General features: G+C 45.8%; 1 protein-coding gene and 1 pseudogene across 2 annotated transcripts; both read left to right on the top strand.

Annotated features, from left to right (window-relative positions):
* The first annotated feature begins 31 nt into the window (after nucleotides 1-31).
* Nucleotides 32-14,663, top strand: LOC311101492 (NLR family member X1-like; annotated as a pseudogene). The gene is made up of 7 exons: nucleotides 32-71; nucleotides 252-267; nucleotides 11,145-11,206; nucleotides 11,380-11,443; nucleotides 11,818-11,918; nucleotides 12,489-13,088; nucleotides 13,308-14,663. The product of its transcript is annotated as an NLR family member X1-like (transcript).
* Nucleotides 14,664-16,493: 1,830 nt separating this feature from the next.
* LOC311101491 (Na(+)/H(+) exchange regulatory cofactor NHE-RF3-like) lies at nucleotides 16,494-26,738 on the top strand (the record flags this gene model as incomplete). The annotated part of the gene is made up of 11 exons (XM_084142643.1): nucleotides 16,494-16,980; nucleotides 21,225-21,252; nucleotides 21,411-21,472; nucleotides 21,645-21,856; nucleotides 22,278-22,482; nucleotides 23,550-23,686; nucleotides 23,858-24,065; nucleotides 24,392-24,588; nucleotides 24,864-25,082; nucleotides 25,372-25,596; nucleotides 25,736-26,738. 11 exons carry the CDS (start codon nucleotides 16,494-16,496, stop codon nucleotides 25,766-25,768), a joined length of 2,013 nt encoding a protein of 670 aa, XP_083998769.1. The 3' UTR covers nucleotides 25,769-26,738.
* Nucleotides 26,739-27,940: the final 1,202 nt, after the last annotated feature.

Raw genomic sequence — 27,940 nt, 5'->3', positions numbered from 1 at the left:
CCAGATTTTGATGACAAAGTTTGATGACAAGATGGATCGCAGCGGCACCTTCCTGAGCCCAGCACAACAAGGTGAGTCCATAAATGTATTGTATGCTGCTGCATAAATTATGTAATAGGCCTGGAAGATATGTATACTGTAGCTAAGAAAGTAATACTAAGTGTATGTTGTGTAATAAGCTGTTAGTAGCCCATGTGCCTCACCCTAATAATTTGGTCTATTTTCCCCTCTTAATTTCGCCTACTGTTCAGACTTGGTGGTGCACATGTAGCCAATAGCCTGTTTGAGAGAAATGTAATCATTGAATATTGTAAGAGCTTTCATTGTCTGCTTATATGCCCCCTTATGTATACTACGGTTCTGACTTGGTGTACAGGGAGAACTCTGTAAGAATGGCCCATGTTCTGAATTCTGTCACTGTACATTTTAAAAGTGCTGAACAAATAGTTATATTGACTACGTCCATCTTAGCTTGCTCATTAATGTCTTAATCAAAATTATGGATTGCCTCTTATCAGCTCATCGTTCCCTTATGCCATAATTTGTACATCTCAATTGTCAGTAAAAGTTATATTTGTTTAAGCAAGTCACAATATCAGCTATGTTTTTTTAAAAGGCAGTACATTTACATTTTTGTCATTTAGCAGACGCTCTTATCCAGAGCAATTAGGGTTAAGTGCCTTGCTCAAGGGCACATCAACAGATTTTTCACCTAGTTGGCTCGGGGATTAGAACCAGCGACCTTTCAGTTACTGGCACAACGCTCTTAACCACTAAGCTACCTGCCGCCCCAGGTAAATGAGGCTGAATGAACAGTTTCTCTGCTAGACAAGGCTCTGCTGATAGCCAGGTGTAGCAGTGGTAAGGATTCCCTCCATGGTGCTGAAAAGAAAGCTCTGCTGTTGGGACAGCTTTATGTAGGCCCTAACAGTTTGTGGGCACCGTTTGTCACCGTTATAGTGCAATTTATGTATTGTTTAATGTTGTGTTGTGTATTGGCTTTGCTGGCATAAAAAAAAAGAATTGGGTGAGTTTGCCCCACCAAGATTTACATGCTAAAACTGCCACTGGTCATTTTTCACTTATTTTTTTCGAGCTCATTTGATTTGGAAGAGGTAGCTAAGTGTTGAGGATTTGCCATACTGTATATTTCTGGTGGTTTTGACCCGATTTGCAGATGGACTGGCAGGCAAATCCTTTTGGCTTGACTAGCTAGCTGGCAAATTGTTTTTGTTGGAATGATGCATCTGGACACTGTACCAGCTTTTTTGTTTCACCTGGCTGCTGGTTCCTGGTCTTTTGAAAACATAAATTGAAGAGTCACCTGAAACTGGGAGATGCAGTAGAAATGCAGTGCTGAGGCAGAGGCCTCGTAGTGAGGACAACTGGCTACTACTCTGAACTGTGTGTGGTGAGCTTTCTGGCACCCAGAGCTGCTGAGGCATCACCCAAGTGGGTGCCATACATTGTGAAAGAGGAGAAGTCGAGTAGCTACACGACTCAGGCTTGTTCCCAGAGTAAGCCTCTACATGATCGTCACCAGACTCTTCATCAACCATCTCCCTGACCACCTTCCTCTGATCAAGCCATGAACTGTCCCTCTCCATCTTTGGAGGATGCCTGCACTCAAAGACTTGGCCTCTATTGGTTGAACTAACTATAGTTAGGCAACTCATAATGATGTATTGCTTGTTTGTTTTTAGCCTTTGAAGGGGTTTGAAATTGTAATGAAAAGCGCTATAGAAATGTATTAAATTATTTACATCTTTACAACTAGAATTAGAACAGTTTTACACAGATCTGTCAAAGGGCGCCTTCGTCAGATCAAGAGCGAAATGGATTGAAGAGGGGGAAAGAAACACCAGTTATTTCTTTGCACTTGAAAACAGAAACTACAAAATAAAATCTATAACGGCACTCAAACTTAATGATGTATTCTGCAAAGATCCCATTACAATATCAACATTTGTCAACTCCTTTCATGAAAACCTTTACAACTCACAATTTCAGGGAGATTGTTGTGAAAGCTACATTTTCCACATTCAGAATTATGTCCCTGTAATTGAGGATGATTTCCACTCAGTTTGCGATTCACTTGTGTCAATCAAAGTTAGAGAGGCTCTGAATTCTATGAAAAAAGGGAAATCACCTGGCCCTGATGGCCTGTCAGTTGAATTCTATAGGCAGTTTTGGGAGTTACTGTTACGCGGAGTGGAACAGGGGAACCCAAGAACAGACTCAGACGAGGAGACTGGGATGAAGTAACCAAGGTATTTATTGAGACGCAGGGGGGAGATGGAGTGCAGGTCAGGGGAAACTGCTGGAAACCAGGTGCAGAGGCTGCGGCTGGAGCGAGGGGGGTTGAGACAGGGTGAGCAGGTCCAGAGGGGAATCCAAGAGAGTAGTAGAGTGGGGGATCCAGGACAGAGTAGTAGGATGACGTGACGTGGGACTGGAGACAGGGACCAGAGTCAGAGCGGGCAGAATTGTAGCGAGAAGGAAAACAGCATCAGGCAAGGAAAACATGCACACCAGGGCCTCCTGTAGCTCAGTTGGTAGAGCATTGCGCTTGCAACGCCAGGGTTGTGGGTTCGATTCCCACGGGGGGCCAGTATGAAAAATGTATGCACTCATTAACTGTAAGTCGCTCTGGATAAGAGCATCTGCTAAATGACTAAAATGTCAACGTAAACAACAGGATCTGAACAGTAACACACGGCTAGAACCGTAGACTGACTGAGCAGAGATTACGATGTGGAAGTGGCAGGACTGAGTATTTGTAGAGGTCTTGATTATGGAACAGGTTGCAGCTGGTGGGGATCTGCTCTAACTCCAACACACCTGTCTCTGCCCACACAATCACAGAGAGAGAGAGAGTACTGGGGGAGTGGTGGCAGGTCCAGGAGACACAGGATGAGCAGTAGAGGGTGTTGCAGGAGCAAATGTGACAGTTACTAGAACACTCTATTTTTCATTTGTTTCAAGATTGCATTGAAAATGGTGAAATGGTCTCCACTATGAAACAGGGCCTTATTTCACTGATTCCGAAGCTTGATAAAGACCCTTCTCTCATTGACAATTGGAGACCAATTACTTTAGTAAATATTGATTACAAATTGATTGCTCTGGTTTATGCCAAAATATTAAAGAAATGAATAGATCCCATTATAAATGAGACTCAAACAGGATTTATGAAGGGCCATCACATAAATTCCAACATTCGTTTAGTCTTGGACCTTTTAGATTATTCAGATGCAATTGACTCAGATGCTGTTGTTTTATATTGGGACTTCTGTAAAGCCTTTGACACAATTGAACATGAATTTCTCTTTCGGTCTCTTAAACTTTTTGGTTTCGGTGAAAATATTATCAAAGTCATTCACATGTTTTACAAAGATATAAATAGTTCTGTGATACTAAACATTAATACATCCAAAAGATTCAGTATCAACAGAAGTGTACAACAGGGATGCCCAATTTTGCCCTTTTTATTCATTTTGGTTGTGGAACTTCTAACTCTAGATATTCTGAATAATGCAAATCTGCATGGTTTATCCATTTTTAACAGAGAAATTAAAACTTCCCAACTGGCTGACGATACTACTCTTTTTTTTAAAGACCAGGTCGCCCATGCCCTTAATGTTATCACTGCGTTCTCTATTGCATCTGGATTAAAACAGAACGTTTCTAAATGTGAAATCTTATGTTTATATGACTCTGATGATAAAGAAATAGAAAATATTCCTGTAAAGGACTGTGTTAAATATTTAGGAATACATCTATCAAAAAAACACGTAGTCAGACAACATATGAATTTCTCTCCTAAAATTAAGAAAAACAATCATATATTTAAGAATTGACTACAAAGGGATCTTTCTATACTTGGGAGAGTTTTTCTGTCCAAGGCAGAGGGACTGTCTTACTTTGTGCACCCCTCATTATCTTTATTTGTAAATCTCTCTACCTGTAAAGAGATCAACAAGACCTTTCTTGACTTCATCTGGAAAGTCTCACAAACTAAAAAAGTCAGTCCTCTCAAATAAAAGGTTGGGAAGTTTAAATAACACTTTCAAGATCAAATGGTTGAAAAGATGATTGAGCAATACAGAATCACTGTGGTATTTCATTCCAAAAAATGTGTTTAATAAATTGGGAGGTCTTACATTTTTACTGAAATGGAATTATATTCCTGAAAGATTACCTGCGAAATTGGCTAGGTTTCACCAACAAGCTTTAATGTCCTGGAAAATATGTTTCCTGCACAATTCTGTCACGATCGTCAGGGAGAGACCAAGGCGCAGCGTTGAATGCGAACATTATATTTATTAGAATGATCACACGATCAAAACAACAGACGAAAACGTGATGTCTACGGTTGAACACAAACCAAAATAGAACAAGAAACCACAAACACAAAGTGAAAGACAGACAGTTAAATATGGCTCCCAATCAGAGACAACCAGCTGACACTCGTTGCCTCTGATTGGGAGTCACTCAGGCCAACATAGAAATACAAACATAGAATTACACACCCTGGCTCAACATAACAGTGTCCCCAGAGCCAGGGCGTGACAGTACCTCCCCCTAAAGGCGCGGACTCCGACCGCGCCAACTAAATACCACAGGGGAGGGACCGGGTGGGCACTCCGCCTTGGCGGCGGATCCGGCTCCGGGCCTGATCCCCACTCCCTCTCCAACCCCCCAAAGTACCCCTGGTCCGGTCTGGCCCCGCTGGCCGGAGCTGGACTGCACACTGATGGAGCGGATTGCTCTAGCTCCGGCGTAACGCATCTGACCGGTGCCGGACCAGGCACCAGTGGAACAGGCACGGGCCGTGCCGGACCGACGACGCACACCACTGGCTTGGTGTGGGGAGCAGGAGCGGACCGAGCCGGGCTGACGAAACGCACCACAGACTTGGTGCGGGGAGCAGGAATGGGCCGGACTGGGCTGGCGACGCGCACCACAGACTTGGTGCGGAGAGCAGGAACGGGCCGGACAGGGCTGACGAAACGCACCACAGACTTGGTGCGGGGAGCAGGAATGGGCCGGACTGGGCTGGCGACGCGCACCACAGACTTGGTGCGGAGAGCAGGACCGGGCCGGACAGGGCTGACGAAACGCACCACTGACTTGGTGCGGGGAGCAGGAATGGACCGGACCGTACTGGGGACACACACCACTGGCCCTACACCGGGATCTGGAACGGGCCGGACCGGACTGGCAACACACGCCAGTACCTCTCGCCGTGCCTCTACATCCTCCATCCCCTCTTCGACCAGTGGCCCCCGTAACCTGGCGGTCTCCTCTGGCAACCCGCTGGACCGCTCTATCGCGGCCTCCTGCTGGTCCGACGTCGTGAGCCCCCCCCTAAAAAATTTCTGGGAGTCTCTCTTCCCCGTGGGCCAGGCCTCGATAATTCTCGCCCAACTCTCGCTCTTCTGCTTCCAATCTCCGCCATTCAGCTCCTCATTCGGCTTGACCCAGTCGAAGCTCTGCCTCCACTGTTGCCAAGTCCACCCACTCTGCTCCTCACTAGGCTGCTTGGTCCAGTTCTGGTGGTTTCTTCTGTCACGGTCGTCAGGGAGAGACCAAGGCGCAGCGTTGAATGCGAACATTATATTTATTAGAATGATCACACGATCAAAACAACAGACGAAAACGTGATGTCTACGGTTGAACACAAACCAAAATAGAACAAGAAACCACAAACACAAAGTGAAAGACAGACAGTTAAATATGGCTCCCAATCAGAGACAACCAGCTGACACTCGTTGCCTCTGATTGGGAGTCACTCAGGCCAACATAGAAATACAAACATAGAATTACACACCCTGGCTCAACATAACAGTGTCCCCAGAGCCAGGGCGTGACAAATTCTTCCTCACATAAACCTCTTTTGTGGAATAATAACTGTAAGGAATAAGTCATTGTTCTACCCTAGCTGGCATGAGAGGAATATTGACTTTGTTCTTGATGTTTTCGACAACAGGGGTAATATTCTTTCATATGAACAATTTATAAGTTTCTAATACCTTTCAGATAGTTTATTTCTGTGATCTAAGCCATTCCCAGTGGTCTAACTACACAAATGTAAACTAATCTTAGCTTTGGTGATGATCACAGAGCTTATCCAGAACTCAGCTTGGAACGCGTGGGCTTACTTGAGAAATCTTATTGTAACAAATACATATGACACATTTTCCATTCACGGAACCAATTTATGCCTAGGGGAAAGACATTCTGGAAAATGCTTATTCCTGACATTGTCTGGAAAAAAGCTTGGTTGATGCCTTAATAATATTGTATCCCAAACAAATTTAAGGAAGTGCACTTTAAGATTCTACATAAGAAATATCCATGTAATTCTATGTTGTCCAAATTTGTTGATATTGATGATATCTGCGAAAAAGAAGGTGAAAATCTGACTCACTTGTTCAATGAATGCAAATCTGTGATAGATTTTTTGAAAAACCTTGCAGAATACTTATTTACATTTTTGAACACTACCCATGTTTTTGATGACAGCTTTGCACACCCTTGGCATTCTCTCAACCAGCTTCATGAGGTAGTCACCTGGAATGCATTTCAATTAACACGTGTGCGTTGTTAAAAGTTAATTTGTGGAATTTCTTTCCTTCTTAAAGCGTGTGAACCAATCAGTTGTGTTGTGACAAGGTAGGTTTGGTAGACAGAAGATAGCCCTATTTGGTAAAAGACCATGTCCATATTATGGCAAGAAGAGCTCAAATATGCAAAGAGAAATGACAGTCCATCATTACTTTAAGACATGAAGGTCAGTCAATAAGGAACATTTCATGAACTTTGAAAGTTTCTTCAAGTGCAGTCGCAAAAAACATCAAGCGCTATGATGAAACTGGCTCTCATGAGGACCGCCACAGGAAAGGAAGACCCAGAGTTACCTCTGCTGCAGAGGATAAGTTCATTAGAGTTAACTGCACCTCAGATTGCAGCCCAAATAAATGCTTCACAGAGTTCAAGTAACAGACACATCTAAACATCAGCTGTTCAGAGGAGACTGTGTGAATCAGGACTTCATGGTCGAATTGCTGCAAAGAAATCACTACTAAAGGACACCAATAATAAGAAGAGACTTGCTTGGGCCAAGAAACATGAGCAATAGACATTAGACCGGTAGAAATATGTCATTTTGTCTGATGAGTCCAAATTTGAGATTTTTGGTTCCAACCGCCGTGTCTTTGTGAGATGCAGAGTAGGTGAACGGATGATCTCCACATGTGTGGAGGAGGAGGTGTTGTGGGGGTGCTTTGCTGGTGACACTGTCAGTGATTTATTTAGAATTTAAGGCACACTTAACCAGCATGGCTACCACAGCATTCTGCAGCGATACGCCATCCCATCTGGTTTGCGCTTAGTAGGACTATCATTTGTTTTTCAAAAGGACAATGACCCAAAACACACCTCCAGGCTGTGTAAGGGCTATTTGACCAAGAAGGAGAGTGATAGAGTGCTGCATCAGATGACCTGGCCTCCACAATCACCCGACCTCAACCCAATTGAGATGGTTTGGGATGAGTTGGAACGCAGAGTGAAGGAAAAGCAGCTAACAAGTGCTCAGCATATGTGGGAACTCCTTCAAGACTGTTGGAAAATAATTCCTCATGAAGCTGGTTGAGAGAATGCCAAGAGTGTGCAAAGCTGTCATCAAGGCAAAGGGTGGCTACTTTGAGGAATCTCAAATATAAAATATATTTTGGTTTGTTTAACACTTTTTTGGTTATTACATGATTCCATATGTGTTATTTCATAGTTTTTATGAATTCACTATTATTCTACAATGGAGGCAATAGTAAAATTAAAGAAAAACCTGGAATGAGTAGGTGTGTCCAAACCTTTGACTGGTACTGTATATACAGTGGGGAGAACAAGTATTTGATACACTGCTGATTTTGCAGGTTTTCCTACTTACAAAGCATGTAGAGGTCTGTAATTTTTATCATAGGTACACTTCAACTGTGAGAGACGGAATCTAAAACAAAAATCCAGAAAATCACATTGTATGATTTAAGTAATTAATTTGCATTTTATTGCATGACATAAGTATTTGATACATCAGAAAAGCAGAACTTAATATTTGGTACAGAAACCTTTGTTTGCAATTACAGAGATCATATGTTTGCACACACTGCAGCAGGGATTTTGGCCCACTCCTCCATACAGACCTTCTCCAGATCCTTCAGGTTTCGGGGCTGTCGCTGGACTTTCAGCTCCCTCCAAAGATTTTCTATTGGGTTCAGGTCTGGAGACTGGCTAGGCCACTCCAGGACCTTGAGATGCTTCTTACGGAGCCACTCCTTAGTTGCCCTGGCAACTCCTTAGTTGTTACAATGTATCAAATCAGAATTGCTGGAGTGGACATGGGACAGTTTTGTTGAGTAACCAAGGAATAGCCTATAATTCAGAATGTAGCATAATGCTTTTGCTAATTGAAGCAGTTTTTTTGTTCCATTCCTTCTGGTCCTTCGCAGGCGTGTCAATTGGGTACGGCAGGGTATGGCATACCCTAGCACAACACCAACAATTGAAAATAGGCTACTAAAATTATTCCAATGCCGATTAAAAGGCAAATGCAGATTAGCGGTATTAGTGGGCTGGCTTTAGGACAATGCATATGCCTGGGAGAGGGAAGGCTGTTTGTATGGCTGGCTGGCTTTGTGGAGAGTGCATACAGTGCATTTGGAAAGTATTCAGACCCCTTGACTTTTTCCATATTTCGTTACTTTACAGCCTTATTCTAAAATGGATTAAAGTGTTTTTTCCCCCTCATCAATCTACACACAATACCCCATAATGACAAAGCAAACATGTAAATATCACATTTACATAAGAATTCAGACCCTTTACTCAGTGCTTTGTTGAAGCACCTTTGGCAGCGATTACAGCCTCAAGTCTTCTTGGGTATGACACTACAAGCTTGGCACACCTGTATTCTTCTCTGCGGATCCTCTCAAGCTCTGTCAGGTTGGATGGGGAGCGTCGCTGCACAGCTATTTTCAGGCCTCTCCAGAGATGTTCAATCGGGTTCAAGTCCGGGCTCTGGCTGGGCCACTCAAGGACATTCAGAGAATTTTCCCGATGCCACTACTGCGTTGTCTTGGCTGTGTGCTTAGGGAGCCTTCGCCCCAGTCTGAGGTCCTGAGCTCTCTGGAGCAGAGCAGGTTAACTTTTCTCCGTTCATCTTTCCCTCGATCCTGACAGAGCAGAACTGGCGGAGCAGAACTATGACATTGGTGATCGGGAGCTGTTGGCTGTTGTCAGAGCCCTGACAGCGTGGAGGTACTGGTTCGAGGGGGTGAAACACCCTTTCTTCGTCTGGACTAACCACCATAACCTGGAGTACATCTGGGCAGTGAGGAGGCTGAACCCTCGCCAGGCCAGGTGGGCCCTGTTCTTCACCCGGTTTGATTTCACGCTGTCCTATATACCAGGCACGAAGTACGTGAAGGCAGACGCACTGTCACGGCTGTACGACCCAGAGGAGAGGCCCATTGACAACACCCCCATACTCCCAGGCCTCCTGCATTGTGGCGCCGGTGGTGTGGGTGGTGGACGCCGACATAGAGCGGGCGTTACGCACAGAGACAACTCCACCTCAGTGCCTTGCTGGACTTCGGTACGTGCCGTCTAGTGTCCGTGATCGTCTTATCTATTGGGCACACACGTCCCCCTCCTCTGGTCACTCAGGCATCGGCCGTACAGTGCGCTGCCTGACCGGGAAGTACTGTTGGCCTACCTTGGCTAAGGACGAGAGGGTGCATGTCTCCTCCTGCTCGGTGTGCACCCAGAGTAAGGCACCTAGGCACCTTCCAGCAGGTAAGTTACACCCTTACCAGTTCCACAACGGCCATGGTCCCACTTATCCATTGATTTCCAAACTGATCTACCCCTCTCTCAGGGTAACAACACCATCCTGGTCGCTGTGGACCGCTTCTCTAAAGCCTGCCGCCTCTTTCCTCTGCCCGGTCTCCCCACAGCCCTGCAAACTGCAGAAGCCCTGTTTACTCACGTCTTCTGGCACTACGGGGTGCCAGAGGACATAGTGTCTGACCGGTGTCCCCAGTTTACGTCCAGGGTCTGGAAGGCGTTCATGGAACGTCTAGGGGTCTCGGTCAGCCTGACCTCTGGGTTTCACCCCAAATCTAATGGGCAGGTGGAACGGGTGAATCAGGATATGGGTAGGTTCCTGCAGTCCTACTGCCAGGACCGGCCGGGGAGTGGCAGTGTTCTTGCCATGGGCTGAATATGCACAGAACTCTCTCCGCCACTCCTCCACTAACCTGTCACAATGTCAATGTGTTTTAGGGTATCAGCCGGTCCTGGCACCGTGGCATCAGAGCCAGACTGAAGCTCTTGCGGTGGACGGCTGGTTTCGGCGCGCGGAGGAGATGTGGAACGCTGGGTGTGGGGCCTTCAGTACCTCGTGGAGTGGGAGGGGTATGGTCCGGAGGAGCGATGCTGGGTCCCGGTGAAGGATGTCCTCGATCCCTCCCTGTTGCAGGATTTCCACCGTCGCCATCCGGATCGCCCTTCTCCGCGTCCACCTGGCCGTCCCCGAGGGGGGGGGGGGGGGGGGGTTGGGTATACTGTCACAACTTCCTCCGAAGCTGCCTCGTCTCCTTGTTCGGGTAGGTTTCGGCGTTCGTCGTCATCGGCCTTCTAGCCACTGCCACTCCTCTTCTTATCATTCCATTTGTTTTGTCTTGTTTTTACCCACACCTGGTTCATATCCCCTCATCAGTCCCTGTATAAGTATTTCCTCTGCCCCCATGTCTTTGTGTGTGATTGTTTCCATGTGGAGGTGTCGATAGCTTGGTGGAGCATTATGTACTTTATCATCGGGATATTCACCCGTGTGTTTTGTTTTTCCCAGTGCGCCATTAAGTCGCACTGTAGTTGTTTTACGCATTGCTGCGAACCGCTGTATTGGCCGAATAAACCATTATTTACATCTCCTGCGCCTGACTCCATCCAAATCACCCGCTACACTGGGCACACACTGGTTGAATCAACATTGTTTCCACATCATTTCAATGAAATTACGTTGACCCAACATGGAATAGACGTTGAATTGACGTCTGTGCCCAGTGGGAACTGTAACACAGGAGATGGCGAGGCACAGTCAAAGATGTACTTCCCCAATCTAACATCTCTATTTTACAAAGAGGTAAGAAAAACTACGTCTGTGTAGCGTAACAGTATTATTAACAGTATTGTTATGTCTGTATAACAATTGTAATAAGTGAGTGAGGGAGGGAATATTTACTGCATACTGTAAGTATTATGTATTCCTTATAACCACTGAGAATGATATGACGTGGTGACTGTGTTTGTCTTTAGACGTGAACCTCAGCCCACTGACAAGCAGAGTCATCACTCCTAGGAAGATGAGCTCATGTCACAGGTTAGTCAAAATTCTCTTCCATGGAAGTGCACATTTGACACAAATGCCAAACCAATTACTCATCACCCAGACATTGACATTTTACAGTTCCACCCCTACATACAGTGTAGACAGACAACACATAGGGGCGGTTTCCCGGACACAGATGAAGCCTAATACTGGACTAAAAAGCATTTTTTAATGGCGATTCTCCATTGAGCTTGCTTTTTATTCCAGGACTAGGCTTAATCTGTGTCCAGGAAACCACCCAATAAAGTGCTAGTCTTAGTGCTAGATCAGTATTTTGTGTGTCCTGGAGGCATGCTACCTGTTGTGACATGTAAGTAGAGAAATAATCACTGTTGTTGAGTGAGCCTCTGTGTCCACCCCCACAGACAGCTGAGGCTTCCAGGAGGACCATGGAGGAAGTTGAAATACTTCTATTCAGCCAGTGGATTTCATTCAAGGCTTTTTTGCTCCAGTGGGCCTGAGGTAGGTAAGTCTGGTCCATAATTAAACAGGTAAACAGAGCTTGTACATGTGTCCCATCACTTAAGGTTGAAGTCTGGTCCTTGTAATTCACACCATCTGTTCTGTAGGTCCCTGCTATGTATTAGGAAACCTCCTTCCCAATTGAATGGGAAAGATTGGCACAATCTAATTGCATAAGCCTCTTCTCTCTTATTTTGCCCTTTGCTCTGCATGTTTCAGCCACACGTCACATCACATACCAGACATTATGTCAGGGAAATAAGTATGCAATAAACAGACCAGTACTAAAAAGAAACAAAAAGTAAGAGCAAAGTGGTAAGTGTTCCATAACAGCATGTTCTGTATTGTACTGTACTATACTGTACTGACTGGTCTGTTATAGGGTAGTTAGATAGGTTATAACAAGATAGTTAAGCCTACTGTAGGTAATGCAATGTGTGGACATACTATCCTGTAGAATCCTGCAACAATAGAGATTTTGGCTTATGTATTTCAGTAATCTTAGTGCTCTTGATAATTCAAGAGCATGTGTTCGTTCATTGCTGTGTTTAAATACTGGTCCTTTCCTTCACAGACCCCTTTGAGATCCACAAGAAGAAGTTTACCTTATGGTTCAGCCACCCACTTCACCCCAGAGACCATGCACGTGGAGCCCCTCATCCTGGAAAGGAAGCCAGAGGAGAGGAAAGGGCCCTTAATCACCCCCCTCCTCAAGGCATCCCAGGCCCCTCAGAGCGCCTTGGTCACCGTGGAGCAGCTCTTTGAGCCCACTCAGCAAGGAGGAAGGGAGCAGGACCTTAACGTGCTGCTGTATGGGGCAGTCGGGACAGGGAAGATCACGGTGGTGCGGAAGCTGGTTCTAGACTGGTGTGCCGGGCTCACTTTGACCCAGTTCAAACTACTGGTGTCCTTCTCCTGCAAGGACCTCTCCCAGTTATCCAAGTCCGCATCTCTGAGAGACCTGGTCAGCAGGTAATACCTGCACCTGAAGAAGATCCCCATGCTGAGTGGAGAGAGCGACCAGGCCAAGGACGTGTTGTTTCTGTTTAACAAAATGGAGAAGATGAAACTGGACTTCTGTATTGGCAACACGGAGCTGTGCAGCGACCCCAATGAGGCCCTCCCCTCCGGGGCAGTGGTGGTGAACCTGCTCAGGAAATACTTGCTGCCTGAGGTAAGGGCCCACAACACACGTTTAGTCAGTTACTTACAGTAGAATGTGATGTGTGCTAAGGAAGTGCTGTTTGAGCAATGCAGAGACAGTACTACCATAAAATAAAACAGAAAAATACATTATGTTACCATTCAGTATGTCTATTTCCAACCCCAGTAAGTTTTTATGAAAAATGTTCAGTAATGTATATTTATTGATAATTTAACTCAATTTTCTTAGGCCAGTATTTTGGTCACCACCAGGTTGTCTGCCCTTGACCACAGCCCTACGAAGTATGTGAAACGCTATGCACAGATATGTGGCTTCAATGACCCAAATCGCAAGCGAGCATACTTCACAAGCCGACTGCTGCAACAGATTGGAGAGAAGCCGAGAAACCAGGAGGCCCAGTCCCTCATCAAGCTGCTTTGCCTCAACCTACAGAGGGAGAACCACTTTTTACCTTCCTATTGCTGGCTGACTTGTGCCATCCTCCACTTTTTACATTTCCCATATGTACGCTAACTGGTATCTATACCAGCTTCCTGAGGCTCAACTTTGGAGAGGAGGTGCTGACATGGGTGGGGGAGTATCTTCTCTAGAGCACCAGAACTCGTTGATGCTCTATGTAGTCTGCACTGTGGGCAAACTGGCCTTTGACGGAGTCAACAAAAAGCACACTTCCTTCTCCAAAGAACTGGAACAGACCAAAACAGACGAGGAACTGCGTCAGCTGGCCGTGTTCCCGCACTGATGTTCTCGACTTCTACCTGGTGCCTTGCGTCGAGACCAAAGGGTCAGAGGTTGATGAAAAGAAGATGCGCTACGTGTTTGCCATTCTCGCCATGCAAGAGTACCTGGCTGCCCTGTACGTCGTCCTCAGTGAGAACAAGACAGCTCTGGAGAAGCTGAGCAAAGAGGTGACCGTGGCCATCGGCCAAGTGGGCGGAGACGTCAACACCCTCATCAGCATCATCTCCAAGTTCATCCCCCTCAGGGTCTTCGCTGTCTTCAACCTGCTCAAGCTCTTTCCAAGCCTGTTTGAGATGATCTGCAGCCGCAGCAAGGTCCGCATCGCCCGCACCATGGTGGCAGAGATGTTCCGCACCCAGGACAGCTTCAACGAAGACGTGCTGGACCAAGTAGAGCAGAGCCTTCCCCAGGAGCGCCTGGACAGCCGGGCCTTCGAGCTCTACCCCATCTTCATGGGCAGCCTGCTTCACTACGGGAACCGGGTTCTGCTGGAGCAGCTGGACTGCAACATCAAGAGCACCACGGTGGCTCAGATCAAACGGACCCTCAAGAAGCACCTGGCTGCGGAGATCGTGAAGTGGCAGCCCCCTGAGGAGCTCATGGACCTGATGGTGCTCCTCTACGTGTTCCAGATCCACGGCAGAGGTTCTGCTCTCCATCTGCAGCATCAAGCTGTCCACCGTGCGCATGACGCCCCTCAAGTGCTTCGTCCTAAGCTCTGTGCTGGCCTGCGCACCCTCGAGATACCACCTGGAGGAGCTGGATCTTTCTTCCTGTCACCTGACCAATGACCTGCTGACCATGCTGTGGCCCGCCTTCCACCACACGCACAACCTCAAGTGAGAGAAGCCTCGATTTGTGTGGCCTTAGTCAAGTCAACTTTTTTTTGATTGGAGCTAGGGAAATAGGATTCTCACCAACTCACAAGATTGACCTCTTGTATCTGTCCATGGTAACAGTCACTACTTACCACAGTAAAAACGTCATATTACTAGTGTATTTTTACCTACTAAGTTACATATACCCTCTGTTCACCTCACTAAGTTATGTTATCATTTTCAGAATACAGATGGTAAATCTAAGGTGACCCAAAGCCTTATCAATAACACTCCAAATCCTCTATTTACTGAGAGGTGTCCAAACCTCTGATTTGGATTATGACTCTTTGCCTGCCTTGACCTACCGATTGCCTGCCTCTTGTACTGTAATAAACTCTGAGACTTGTACTATCCGCCTCCTGTGTCTGCATCTGGGTCTTTTTATTTTTTAATTTTTTATTTAAAACATACAATATACTTGCAGTGAAGCCGCTCAACAACTACATCACTTTAGTCATCTAACAGACTACCATCCAGAGCGACACACAGAAGAAACCACAGTCAACGCCCTGCTCAAGGGCACGTCGACAGATCTCCAACAAAGTCAAAAACTGGGACCCGAACCAGCGATCCATCAGCCACCGGCCCAAGCTTCCAACCGCCAGGCCACCAGCCCTCCAAGATCCCCACCAGCCCTCCAAGATCCCCCCCAGCCGTGAAAGTACGAACTGGCCATGACTGACCCAGCAGACTCGGACCAGCTCCGCAACGCTGTCTCCTTCCAAGGAGCCACCATTGGAAGACACGAGGGGTTACTATAAAGCCTTATGGAGGGACTCCATACCCTGGCAGAACGCCATGCCCATGCGTTCAATATATTGCTGGAGCAATTCCACGGATTCCCAACTAGACAGCAAGCCACAACAGTAACCCCCCAGACTCTCAGGAACCCCACCACCAGTGGCGCTTCTTCCCAGCCTACCTGGTGTCATGAGAACCTCGCATACCTCCTCTGGAGTGCTACGCTGGAGATTCTGGAACCTGCCGGGTGTTTCTCTCCCAGTGCTCCCTCATCTTCGGGCTGCAGCCTTCTTCGTTCCCCTCGGACCGCTCAAAGATAGCATACTTGATAACGCTGATGTCCGGGAGGGCCCTAGCCTGGGCTACGGCAGTGTGGGAGCAACAGGCCACCGTTTGCCTCAGTCTGGAGGAGTTCGTGGCAGAGGTACAAAAAGTGTTCGATTCTCCATTGTCCGGGAGAGAAGCTGCTCGTAAGCTGCTCCAACTATGTCAAGACTCTCCTGCTGAGTGCTTACGCAGACTAAACACTAAGAGCTGTCTGTATTGTGGAGCTACGGGACATTTCTTATCTACCTGCTCATTAAAAAACCAGGCTCATCAGTAGGTATGAGTACACTGGTGAGCCGTAAGGGGAGTTTCCAATCTCCCTTTACTCATAACCCCCTGTATGCTACCCTGTTGTGGGGAGACCTGTCCAAATCCATCCGGGTCTCATTGACTCTGGGGCTGACGAGAGTTTTATGGACACTACCCTGGTGTTGGAGCTGGGCATCTCCACTCAACCCCTTTCCATCCCGATGGACGTCAGAGCGCTGGATGGGCGCTCTATGGGCAGAGTCACTCACAATACGGTTTCTATCAACCTGCGAGTGTCAGGCAACCACAGTGAGGCTATGCAGTTTCTGCTCCTGGAGTCTCCTCGTGTACCCATGGTTTTGGGGTTTTCATGGCTCCAGAGGCACAACCCCCTAGTCGACTGGGCTATGGGTTCCATCATGGGTTGGAGTCTGTTTTGCCATGCCCATTGCCTGAAGTCAGTGCAACCTGCCCCGGCATGTCTTCCTGTGGGCTCGGAAGAAGCTTCGGACCTCTCCACCGTTCCTGCGGCGTACCAGGACCTCCGGGAGGCTTTCAGAAGGCCTGTGCCACATTTCTTCCTCCGCATCGGCCCTACGACTGTGCTATCGCCCTTCTCCTGGGCACCGCACGGCCTTGGGGGAAACTTTATTCCCTGTCGGGTCCGGAGACCAAAGCGATGGAAGGGTACGATGAGGACTCTCTCGCTGCAGGGATTATGTGTCCATCTGCCTCCCCCACCGGCACAGGGTTCTTCTTTGTGGAGAAGAAGGACAAGGCCCTGCATCCATGTATCGACTACCGGGGTCTTAATGACATTACGGTTAAAAACCATTACCCGCTACCACTCATCTCCTCGTCTTTCGAGCCTCTCCAGGGGGCGGTCATCTTCACCAAGTTGGACATTCGGAACGCCTACCATCTGATTCAGATACGGGAAGGATACGAGTGGAAGACAGCCTTCTGTAAGGGTTGGTGTGAGGTGTGACCCAGGTGCGGTGCAGGATAGACAGTAGGCAGAGATGGTGAAACAAGGATCTTTACTGGTGGTCCCAAAGCCAGGATACAAAACAACGGACTTAACACGATAACAGAAAGGTGGAGCAAATAAATCTCCAAAAACAGGCTGACAGCCAAAATACGAAATAGTAATTACGACTGAAATAATAAAGAAACAGGGATAACACTTCTCGAGTACCTGTACCTACTTCTCCGATCAGACACTGATTAGTACTGCTGAGCATAGAGAAACTAGCAGAGAAAACGGAGCAAGCAAACACAGGGAATTGAGGGTATAAATACACAGGTGAACAGGTAGACACAGGTGACACCAATAGGATCATAATTAGTCCAGACTGTGAGTGAGAAGGTGCCTAAGGTTGTTGGAGGAGGAGGACACCTAGTGGATCGCTCCGGAACTGCGACCCCCTCCTGTAATAGTGCCCCCCCCCCCCGACGAACGTCCCCAGCCGTTCACCTCGGCGCCTCCGGGTGGAGCAATGGAATGTTGTTATCAGCCCTGGGTCCAGAATGTCCCTCCTGGGCACCCTCCCTCATGGCCTGCGTCTCTGGCCGGGACAAGGAAAACAATCGCCCTCATGTGGGCATGGCGCCCTTTCCTAGGCTACCATGGAGTGGGAGAGCCAAACTCCGGCGTGCTCCGACTCCTACCAATTCACCCATGATCTGGTGGATTCACCCGGGATCATTCGCATGCACTGGTGGATTCTGGGGGAAACCTGATGGACACGGGGCTGGCCAAGGGTGGAGCGTTCCGTTACTCTCCCTCTCCGAGCCGGTTCCGGTCATGGGCCTGGACGGCCGGCAGTTGACGTCGGGCTTCATCACCCGGCGCACTCTCCCCGTGCGTGTCCGGGTGGCAGGGGGGCTATGGGAGCATATCCAGTTTTTCATTGTGGACTCTCCGGAGTGTCCCCTCGTCTACTCAAGGTCCCCACACCAACGCATTCAAACCATAGCTCTAACCTAGATCCTCATAGCATTTCCAGATGGGCTCGTTATTGTTTTAGTCGCATTGTGTCCATAATCAACCAGCAAAGTTTTGAACCATTCTTTCACCTGCAGTGTAGCACTCATGACCCCCAATGGCCTTTTAATATAATAATAATATGCCATTTAGCAGACGCATTTATCCAAAGCGACTTATAGTCATGTGCGCATACATTTTTACGTATGGGTGGTCCCGGGGATCGAACCCACTACCCTGGCGTTACAAGCGCCATGCTCTACCAATTGAGCTACAGAGGACCACAGTATAGTCAATATTGTCAAATTGTTGGTATCAGCTAAGAGTTGTTTAAGCTCGTAAACCATTTTATGATAACACTGTTATCTAAGAAACCTGGGGAGTGTTTAGTGTTGTGATGGGTTACCAGATCTCATCACAGGTTAGCTAAACATTAAGCCTAGGAGGCCTAGTGTTATGGTGGAGGAGGAAGGAGTTACCGTCTCAAATGTTGACATAACAGCGGAATCTTAACATCCCAATCTGCTGTGTACCTTGCACCTCCATACAACCTCAGGCAGCCAGGAGGACGTCCAGACACAAGGACAGCAGCCATGAAGTACACCACAGGTAAGAGTCTGTTTTTCTACATCTAGACACAACAAAGACAAGAGGATATAATGTTTAATGTATACGTTTTGGCACAATGCCTTTCTCAAGACCAGTCTCCATTGTTTTCTATGGCAAGACACAGACATGCTTCTCTGCTTCACTAGGCTGGTCTTGCTTTAGAAATCGAACGAGTACACAATATGAGATTTGTATATTTAAATAGCATTTTACATTACAATAGCCTTTAGGTATATTCTGACATGCGTTCTCTCTGTGAGTCAGTGTGAGTGTGTTCTAAAGTGTGTTTAATCATTGGTGATAAAAGGTAGCCTTCTGTGCTATGTGACAGTGCTGGGAATGAATGTCTCTACCTCTACGAGGTAACAAGTTTCATTCCAAAATGAGAATGAAGACTGGATTGTACATTTTAGCGTTTTTTGGATGAATAATGAATTGTAAACTGCTACCCCCTCAGCATACATGAATATGCTAGCCTACATTGACTGCTGTATCCAAAATAAACATGTTGATAGTCAACATACAACATGGGCAGTCCTTGCTATGTCTATCTATAATAGAGAATGAAAAAAGACAGCATTCCTTTAATAAAGGCCCTGTGATAAAAGCTGCTTGGTCCCTCCACAGCTAGAATAATGACAGTCAGCAGATAGCTGGGAACATGACACTGCAGATATCACCACTAACAACCTGATAGCCTGCACAGACCTCTCCTTGCCAAGAGGTTGAATGTGGGTATGTGTTGTCTGTGTGTGTGTGTGTGTGTGTGTGTGTGCAACAGTCGAGCAGGAAGGGAAGGGATGAATTCTGTTTACAAATGAGAAATGCTTGTATAAGGACTGGCATGCTGGGGCGTGTGAGTGTGAGTATCCTCCTCATCCTAATATTAGTCAATAAGGCCAGGTTAGGATATTTATGATGAAAGATGAAGGTTAACCTTAGAATGACGTTACAGTAATAAGTAATGAATGACTTGACTGTGCCTATCAAATGCTATATTGACACGGTCACAAGTTTTTCTCTCAGTACGATTCATTCATCAAAGTAATCTGTAAGGATATTTACTGTACAGCTAAACATAGAAAAATAGAAGGGCTGGATGCTGGAGAGACATGAAATCTTTGAGCTAATGATCACCTCTGACTGTGTCCAGTGATGCTCATGCACCCGGACTGGGCCGGGGGATCATACAGTGCCTTCAGAAAGTATCCATACCCCTTCACTTATTCCACATTTTGTTGTGTTACAGCCTGAATTCAAAAAAGATTAAATATATATTTTTTCTCACCTACACAATATTCCATAATGACAGAGTGAAACGTGTTTTTATAATTATTTTCATGTTTTTTTTAAATGTTATACAGAATTATCTAATTTACACCAGTAATTCAATACTTTGTAAAAGCACCTTTGGCAGTGATTACAGCTGTGAGTCTTTCTGGGTAAGTCTCTAATTGCTTTCCACACCTGAACATTTGCCCATTATTATTTTCAAAATTCTTCACGCTCTGTCAAATTGGTTGTTGGTCATTGCTAGACAACCATTTTCAGGTCTTGCCATAGATTTTCAAGTCAATTTACATCAAAACCTAACTCGGCCACTCAGGAACATTCACTGTCTTCTTGGTAAGCAACTCCAATGTTGGAAAGCAGACTGAACCAGGTTTTCCTCTAGGATTTTGCCTGTGCTTAGCTCCATTCCGTTAATTTTTTATCCTGAAAAACTACCCAGTCCTTAACGATTACAAGCATACCCACAACATGATGCAGCCACCACTATGCTTGAAAACATGGAGAGTGGTACTCAGTAATGTGTTGTATTGGATTTACCCCAAACATAACACTTTGTATTCAGGACAGAATGTTAATTGCTTTGCCACATTTTATTTGTGCCTTGTTGCAAACAGGATGCATGCTTTGAAATATTTGTATTCTGTACAGGCTTCCTTCTTTTCACTCTGTCAATTAGGTGGAGTAACTACAATGTTGTTGATCAATCCTCAGTTTTTTTCTATCACAGCCATTAAACTCTGTAACTGTTTTAAAGTCACCATTGGCCTCATGGTGAAATCCCTGAATGGTTTTCTTCCTCTCCAGCAACTGGAAGGACGCCTGTATCTTTGTAGTGACTGGGTGTATTGGTACACCATCCAAAGTGTAATTAATAACTTCACCATGCTCAAAGGGATATTGAATATCTGTTCATTTTTTACCCATCTACCAATAGGTATCCTAAACCTATTTAGGCTTGCCATAACAAAGAGGTTGAATACTTATTGACTGAAGACATTTCAGCTTTTCACTTTTTATTCATTTGTAAAAATGTCAAAAAAGATAATTCAATTTTGACATTATGGGGTATTGTGTGTAGGGCAGTGACAATTTGTAAAACATTTAATCCATTTTAAATTTAGGCTGTAACACAACAAAATGTGGAAAAAGTCAAGGGGTGTGAGTACTTTCTGAAGGCACTATATCTCAGTTGGAGATGAGTAAGCTGGATGTTTGGACCAAGGACACAAAGCCACAGGGAGAAGGTCATTCCTGGAATCATTACTGCAGAGAAAAAAAACTTGAGGGATTTTTGTCAATCTCTTTTTTCTGTCATTCTAGGTCTTGAGGATGCAATGGAATTTCCACGGTAGGAGGAGTGATTATAGTTTTTTGTTTTGATGGCTAAGAATTGGACTGGAGACAATTTGCATAATACAAAATAGGACATTAGCGAATGTGTCATTAACACACATCCTTAAAGCCACTTCTTTCAACTTTTATATTTTTCATGTTCCTTACGCGAAGGTTCACCTTCAATCCAAAAGAGGGGATCGACAATCCAGCCTTGGTCATCTCGGACGACCCTGGTAAGGTTTGAGAATGAACACATCCAAAATGATCCACCATTCCAACACATGGAAAATGATCTGTCTAACACTAGTTCATCAATCATAGTAATCAAGATAAGCCTGACTTCTTTAGGTATCCACACACAATGCCCATCCTATGTCAATGGCAGTGTTTTGTCTTGCTCTCTAGAGCCAGACCTGAGTCCGGTACCCTGCCTGTGCCAGATAAAGTGCAAAGAGGGCCAGAGTTTTGGCTTCCACCTGAGTATGGAGAGGAGCTGCCGGGGCTATGTTGTCCGCCAGGTGGATCCGTGGAGTCCTGCAGAGCTCGGTGGGCTCAGGGACGGGGACCATGTGCTGGAGGTCAACGAGGACTTTGTCGACAACATGGAGTTCCCCAGGGTGAGAACCAGACGTCCCGTTATGCCAGTGGAATCATTGTGCACACGTTTCTTAAAGCTTTGGCACACAGATTTGAGTTCTGTATGTAAAGTGGGTCTGCTTCATCACATGTGGGTCAGAACCAGACTTTAAGAGACCTGAGAGAACCACTTCTCTTACAATGTCTCCAACAGTGTCCTCTGCCTCACTTTCATTTGAAAATGAGCCACATTGTTCAAAGTATACAATATGTGCCAAATACTTGGCCTCAATACAACAGACTAGCGTCCTGTCCAGGGGGTGTACATGCACATAAAGCTGCCCCTCGCTACATAAACAGGCTCCTGCCCTATGGGCCATTCTGGCTCCGACAAGGCTTACCTACTTGGTCTAAACAGAGTCTTTGTTTCTTAGCTGCAGCATGTTCTGCTTTGATTGACAGGTGGTGCAGAGGATCCAGGCGTGTGGGTTGCAGCTGTTCCTGCTGGTTCTGAAGGGGGAGGAGTATAAGGAGGCACTGGCCCAGGGACTGGACCTCCAGGTTCTGACCAGGGCTTATCGAGGGGAGACGTGTTCCCGGCCCAGGCTGTGCCACATCACCAGAGACCCTGTCTTAGGTCTGGGGATCAGCATCATCCCCATTGAAGGTAGCTATGAGTTATTCATTCCGTAATCTTTTTTGGCTAGACAGTAGGAAGGAGAGAGGGGGAGATGGGGAGGCAGATAAGGGTGGAGTCAAATTTAAGAAACGCCGGACTGTGGAATTGATCCCAGGTTATCAACGTCGGTTGATATAGGGTTAGGGTTAGTCGAGAGATGGTCGAGAGAAGGTTGAGAAATGATGATGTTTGCCACTCAATCAAACTATGGCTTCTATCTCAAAATGTTGTGCAGAGTTCATGTAAATGTTTAGGCCTGCATAGTATGATTATGAGGCTGAAAATATTTGGCATGGGCCCTGAACCCTTTTTTGTTCCAGGTAGAACTCTTTTGGGTTCCATGTAGAACCCTCTGTGTAAAGGGTTCTACCTGGAACCAAAAGGGTTCTACCTGGAATCAAAAAGGGTTCTCCGTAAAACTGCTGAACAGTTAATCAAATGGCTACCCGGACTATTTGCATTGACCCCCTTATTTTTGCACTGACATTCTTGCACCGGCTCTATGCACACTCACTGGACTCTACTCACACACACACACACACACACACACACACACACAATGCACACTCACTGGACTCTACTCACACACACACACACACACACACACACACACACACACACACACACACACACACACACATACACACACACACACACACACGCATATTGACGCCACACACATACTGTACACTCACACACAGACACACTTTCACACTCTTCACATACGCTGCTGCTACTTTGTTTATTATCTATCCTGATTGCCTAGTCACTTTTACCCCTACCTACATGTCCATATTACCTCAACTACCTCATACCCCTGCACATTGACTCGGTACCTTGTATATAGCCTCGTTATTGTTATTTTATTGCGTTACTATTTCCTTTTTTTCATACTTTTTAACTCTGCTTTGTTGGGAAAGAGCTCGTAAGTAAGCATTTCACGGTAAAGTCTACACCTGTTGTATTCGGCGTATGTGACAAATAAGACTTTATTTGATTACTGAAGAGAGGATCTCTGTGAAGATGTTTGATTGTGTCTGTTTGTATCTCTCCAGGTCAGAAGGGTCGATACATGTTGAGCACAGTAAGTGAGGGTCCTGCAGAGAGGGCAGGGGTGCGTAGTGGAGATAGACTGGTGTGGATCAACGGTTCCATGGTGTCAACGCTCACCCATTCAGCTATCAGTAAAATGGTAAACATACAGACCCTCCTTCTCGGAACTGCTCTTGGTAAACAAACTCACATGGCAGATGTGTGTGTGTCTCTGTATGTGTCTCTGTATGTGTCTTCGTATGTCTGTGTGTGTGCACGTGCGAGCACGTTCCTCATTTCTCCCTAAAGTTTAGCTCTTTATACTGCTCAGGTGAAGAAATGTAGCGTCTATGTGACCGTCCTAGTCATCGACAGAGAAAGTGAAGCGAGCTACATCCGGCGGAAACTGCCCATCTTGCCTATCATGGCCGGCTCTCACAACCTACCACACAGACCCACAACGATGCATCTGGTGCAGGGGTCAGATGGATACGGCTTCCTATTACGACAAGAGAGGTTGTCATCAGGGGGTCGTATTGGTGAGAATGATGCACACATACAGTACGCACACATCATCTAACAATACATATGCTTTTTTTGCTAGAAACTTCCATTTGTTTTAAGCATGCATGGCCATGTTACAAGCACCTACTATGACCACCTTATAATATCTTATTATCATCTCTTAATGATCCTGACTAAATAACAGTCATTCTAAGTCCGTACAAAATGTGCTGCATAGACAGACATACTATACACATTACAAACCTTGTAATAGGACATTAGAAAGACTCATACATGCTTATAACAAGTAATAAGCATTATACCTGCTGGCTGAGCTGAATTTTTTTGCTGTTGATTCCAGCTCACGTACTCCGTGAGGTGGATGTGGGGAGTCCAGCAGAAGAGGCTGGTATGCAGGATGGAGACTTGCTGCTGGCGGTCAATGGGCAGCCTTCAGAGTCCATGCAGCATGAGGATATTGTCAGGAAAGTGAGGAAGAGTGGCAAGCAGGTTAGCCTCACCACCATACCCATACATGGAAGAGACTTCTACACACAGGTGTGTAAGCGGACGGAGGTCATGTGCAGTTTGGAGAATAGGAGTTAAGCAAGTTCTGGTGCTAGAATATTGATACTGTAGTTAGTAGGATCCTCTGAGTTTTCCTGAATTTTATTTTATTGTATTGATCCTCAGGAGGAAATTACAGTAAGATTATGCTTATGTTAAAATGTTGCTGAGATTAATGCTGAGACCAAATACAAGATTGTCTTAGAATTATGTCAACTAAAAATACCTTCCCAGTCAAAAACAGCCTATTCTGTTCCCTACTGCAGTTGGGTATATCTCCCCTGCTATTTCATGAGGACAATCTGCCAGAAGGAGAGGGGAAGAGGAAGACACAGTCCCCTTGCACTGAGATTCAGGATGGGCTGAGGAAAAGCGAGCATGGTTCACTTCCCTGTCCAAGACTCTGTGTCCTCCAGAGAGAAGAATCTGGCTTTGGGTTTAATCTGGGCTGTGTTCAACATGAGCCAGGAACTTTCATAGGCCAGGTATTCCTTTGAACATCAACAACATAACACCCTTGTCATCTATCTCTCGCTCGCTCATTTATTTGATGTCTATAATTATTGATGTTTCCTGACATAAATAGGCAATTGGAAACATCCCCAATCAAAGTTGTGCTAATGAGTAACAGCTATCATTAATCAAAAGTTCCTGATATTGATCTGCTGTGTTGTTTTCCACAAGCATTCCTATAAGGAGGAGGGCAGGTGTTAAGATGGTTCCTATGAGAAATGAGTGGCACGGTTATGACTACAGTTTTCTTTTGTCCTGCAGGTGGTGGTAAAGGGCTCAGGACATAGGGCTGGACTGTGGGAAGGGGATGTAGTTGTGGAAGTGAATGGCCAGAATGTAGAGAATGAGTACTTTGAGGACGTTGTGATGCTGATAAAGAAGAGCGAGTCGTCTTTGAAATTACTGGTTGTGGAGAGGTCAGGGTATGAGAGATTCAAACATAGTGGGCTTCCAATCACTCCTGGGGTCATACTCCACAGCACTCAGGTGAGGAACACTCACATGCATGCATGCACACAGACACACACACACATGCATGCACACAAACACACACACACACACACAGATACAAATATTAATACTATAGAATGAGATAAATAATACTTATTCATGTAATACGTTGCAGGTTTTAGAGAAAACGAATGACGCTTTCTTGTGATGGAATGCTGAGAAGTGACCCAAGTCATTATGAAGACAACATTAGGCATCTCACCTAACAGAGGAGGATCTGGCACTGACACAGCATCAACAACAAACAGCTGCAGTCACTCATTCCTGTGCCAATGGTAACACAGCTAATCAATGCAGGATGAAATCAATGAAGCTGTTCCCTCTACTTCTGAATACAACCTGAAAGAGAAGGGCTGAAATAGATGCTTGGCCTGGGCTACGTCCCAAATGGCATCCTATTCCCTATATAGTGCACTACTTTTGACCAGGGCCCTATGGGGGGGAAAGGGTGCCATTGGGGGCACAACCATGGTGAGTCTGCTTCCATTTGAAACATGTCAGATGATTTAATCCCTTCTCTCCACATCTCCCAATCTCCCAATCTCACATGTCCTCTTTGTCAGGACTATGCCGATAGAGCTATGCCATGACCTGCTTCTTGCAAAGGAGGATTTGCAGAGTAGAATGCACACTGTTTAAATTGTTGATATCTCATGTGTATGTGATGGGATAATGAAGTTTAGGTTTATTCTAAGGTGAAATCAGGATAAACAAAATAAGATGGGAAAAACATCAGTGGGGCTCATTTGAGAATATATGATCATTATTGTATGCGATGATTCAAGGAGGTGCACAAAGTTTAAAGATCTATCATTAAGCACTTGACGAGCCATACAATTGCATAAAACTAGTTCAATGTACAGTATATAGCTATGCAAGTATAGACAAAATTATGTCTTGTTTATTTTGAGTATTTACATTTTTTGCTTCTAATGTGTTGATGATCCTTGTTTGTGTCATCAAACAACACAAAATTATAAAGTCCATTACAAGCTGAATTATCTGAATTCTGATGGGTAAAGGTGGAAGGAGATTCAGTGAGTATCTACAGTGCACGCACAAGACCTACTTTAACCTTTGCAGAATTTCATATTAAAGCTAATTCTGAAGATAGCCTGACCAGGACTCGAACCTGGATTCCTTCGATACATTTACCATTACACTAAGAGGTCTTAACCTCTTGACGAGGTCGTGCAATCACTAAGGTCGCACTCATGCATTTCCTCATCTCCTCTATTTCTGCTGCAACGATCTGAGAAGATATATGGAAACCTACCAAGGAACCTGATTCAACCTGTCCAGATTTTATTTTCAGATCATTGTCAATGAAGGATAACAGAAGAGGAGATAAAGCATCTTTAGACTATATTGATTCCCCATAGTGTACATCTCAGTAGTCAACAATTACCTATATTTTCCTTAATCTTCTGTGAGATTTAGTTGAGGTTTAGTTGAGGCCTACTTTATCAGTCCAGACAAGGACACGTAGAGAGGAAACCACTTTGGACTATTGAAATACACCCCTGGATGGTGCAATAGCTTTGTTGTGGATGACGTGGAAAGGTTTCTTAAGGGAGCATGGCAGCAGCGGGCAGCTCGATACTGAGTTTCCTGAAGTCCCACAAGGAGATGGAAGACATTGTGTCGGAGGACCGGACGAAGAAGAGGGCGGATGGCGAGAAGAAGCGAGGCGCATGTTGCAAACCCGAACCGACTGCAAAATACAAACCGAGTACTTTCTCTTTTGGGTCAAGTACAGGAGAGAAAAATGCATGTTACGCGCCTGAAGACCCTGAGCAGCCGACGGATAGTGAACTTCAAATTGATCCTGACAAAAGTGAGGAGAAAGAACCTGTGTCATCAGGTGAGGTGAAGGTTTCCGAGCCTCACCCCAGTGATCAGGAAAATGTCCGAGATGACTCTGGCACAGTGGGAGTACGATTAGTGGAGAAAGTGGATCCATGCCTATTGGTCGTCGCATTTGTGGGGGGAACGGCACCTCCGTACCTTCAGGCTCTGATCAGTCCCTACACCCAAAGGAGGGCATTGCGTTCATCCACCTCTGGCCTGCTGGCCCCCCTACCTCTGCAGAAGCACAGTTCCCGCTCAGCCCAGTGAAAACAGTTCGCTGCTCTGGCACCCCAATTATGGAACAAGCTCCCTCACGACGCCAGGACAGCGGAGTCACTCACCACCTTCTGGAGACACTTCAAACCCCACCTCTTTAAGGAATACCTGGGATAGGATAAAAGTAATCCTTCTACCCTCCCCCTACCAAAATAAAAAAAAGGATATATTGTAAAGTGGTTGTCCCACTGGC

This window comes from Coregonus lavaretus, assembly GCF_964263955.1.
Source record: "Coregonus lavaretus genome assembly, chromosome: 26".
NCBI lineage: Eukaryota > Metazoa > Chordata > Actinopteri > Salmoniformes > Salmonidae > Coregonus > Coregonus lavaretus.
This window is presented reverse-complemented; position numbering and strand designations above follow the sequence as displayed.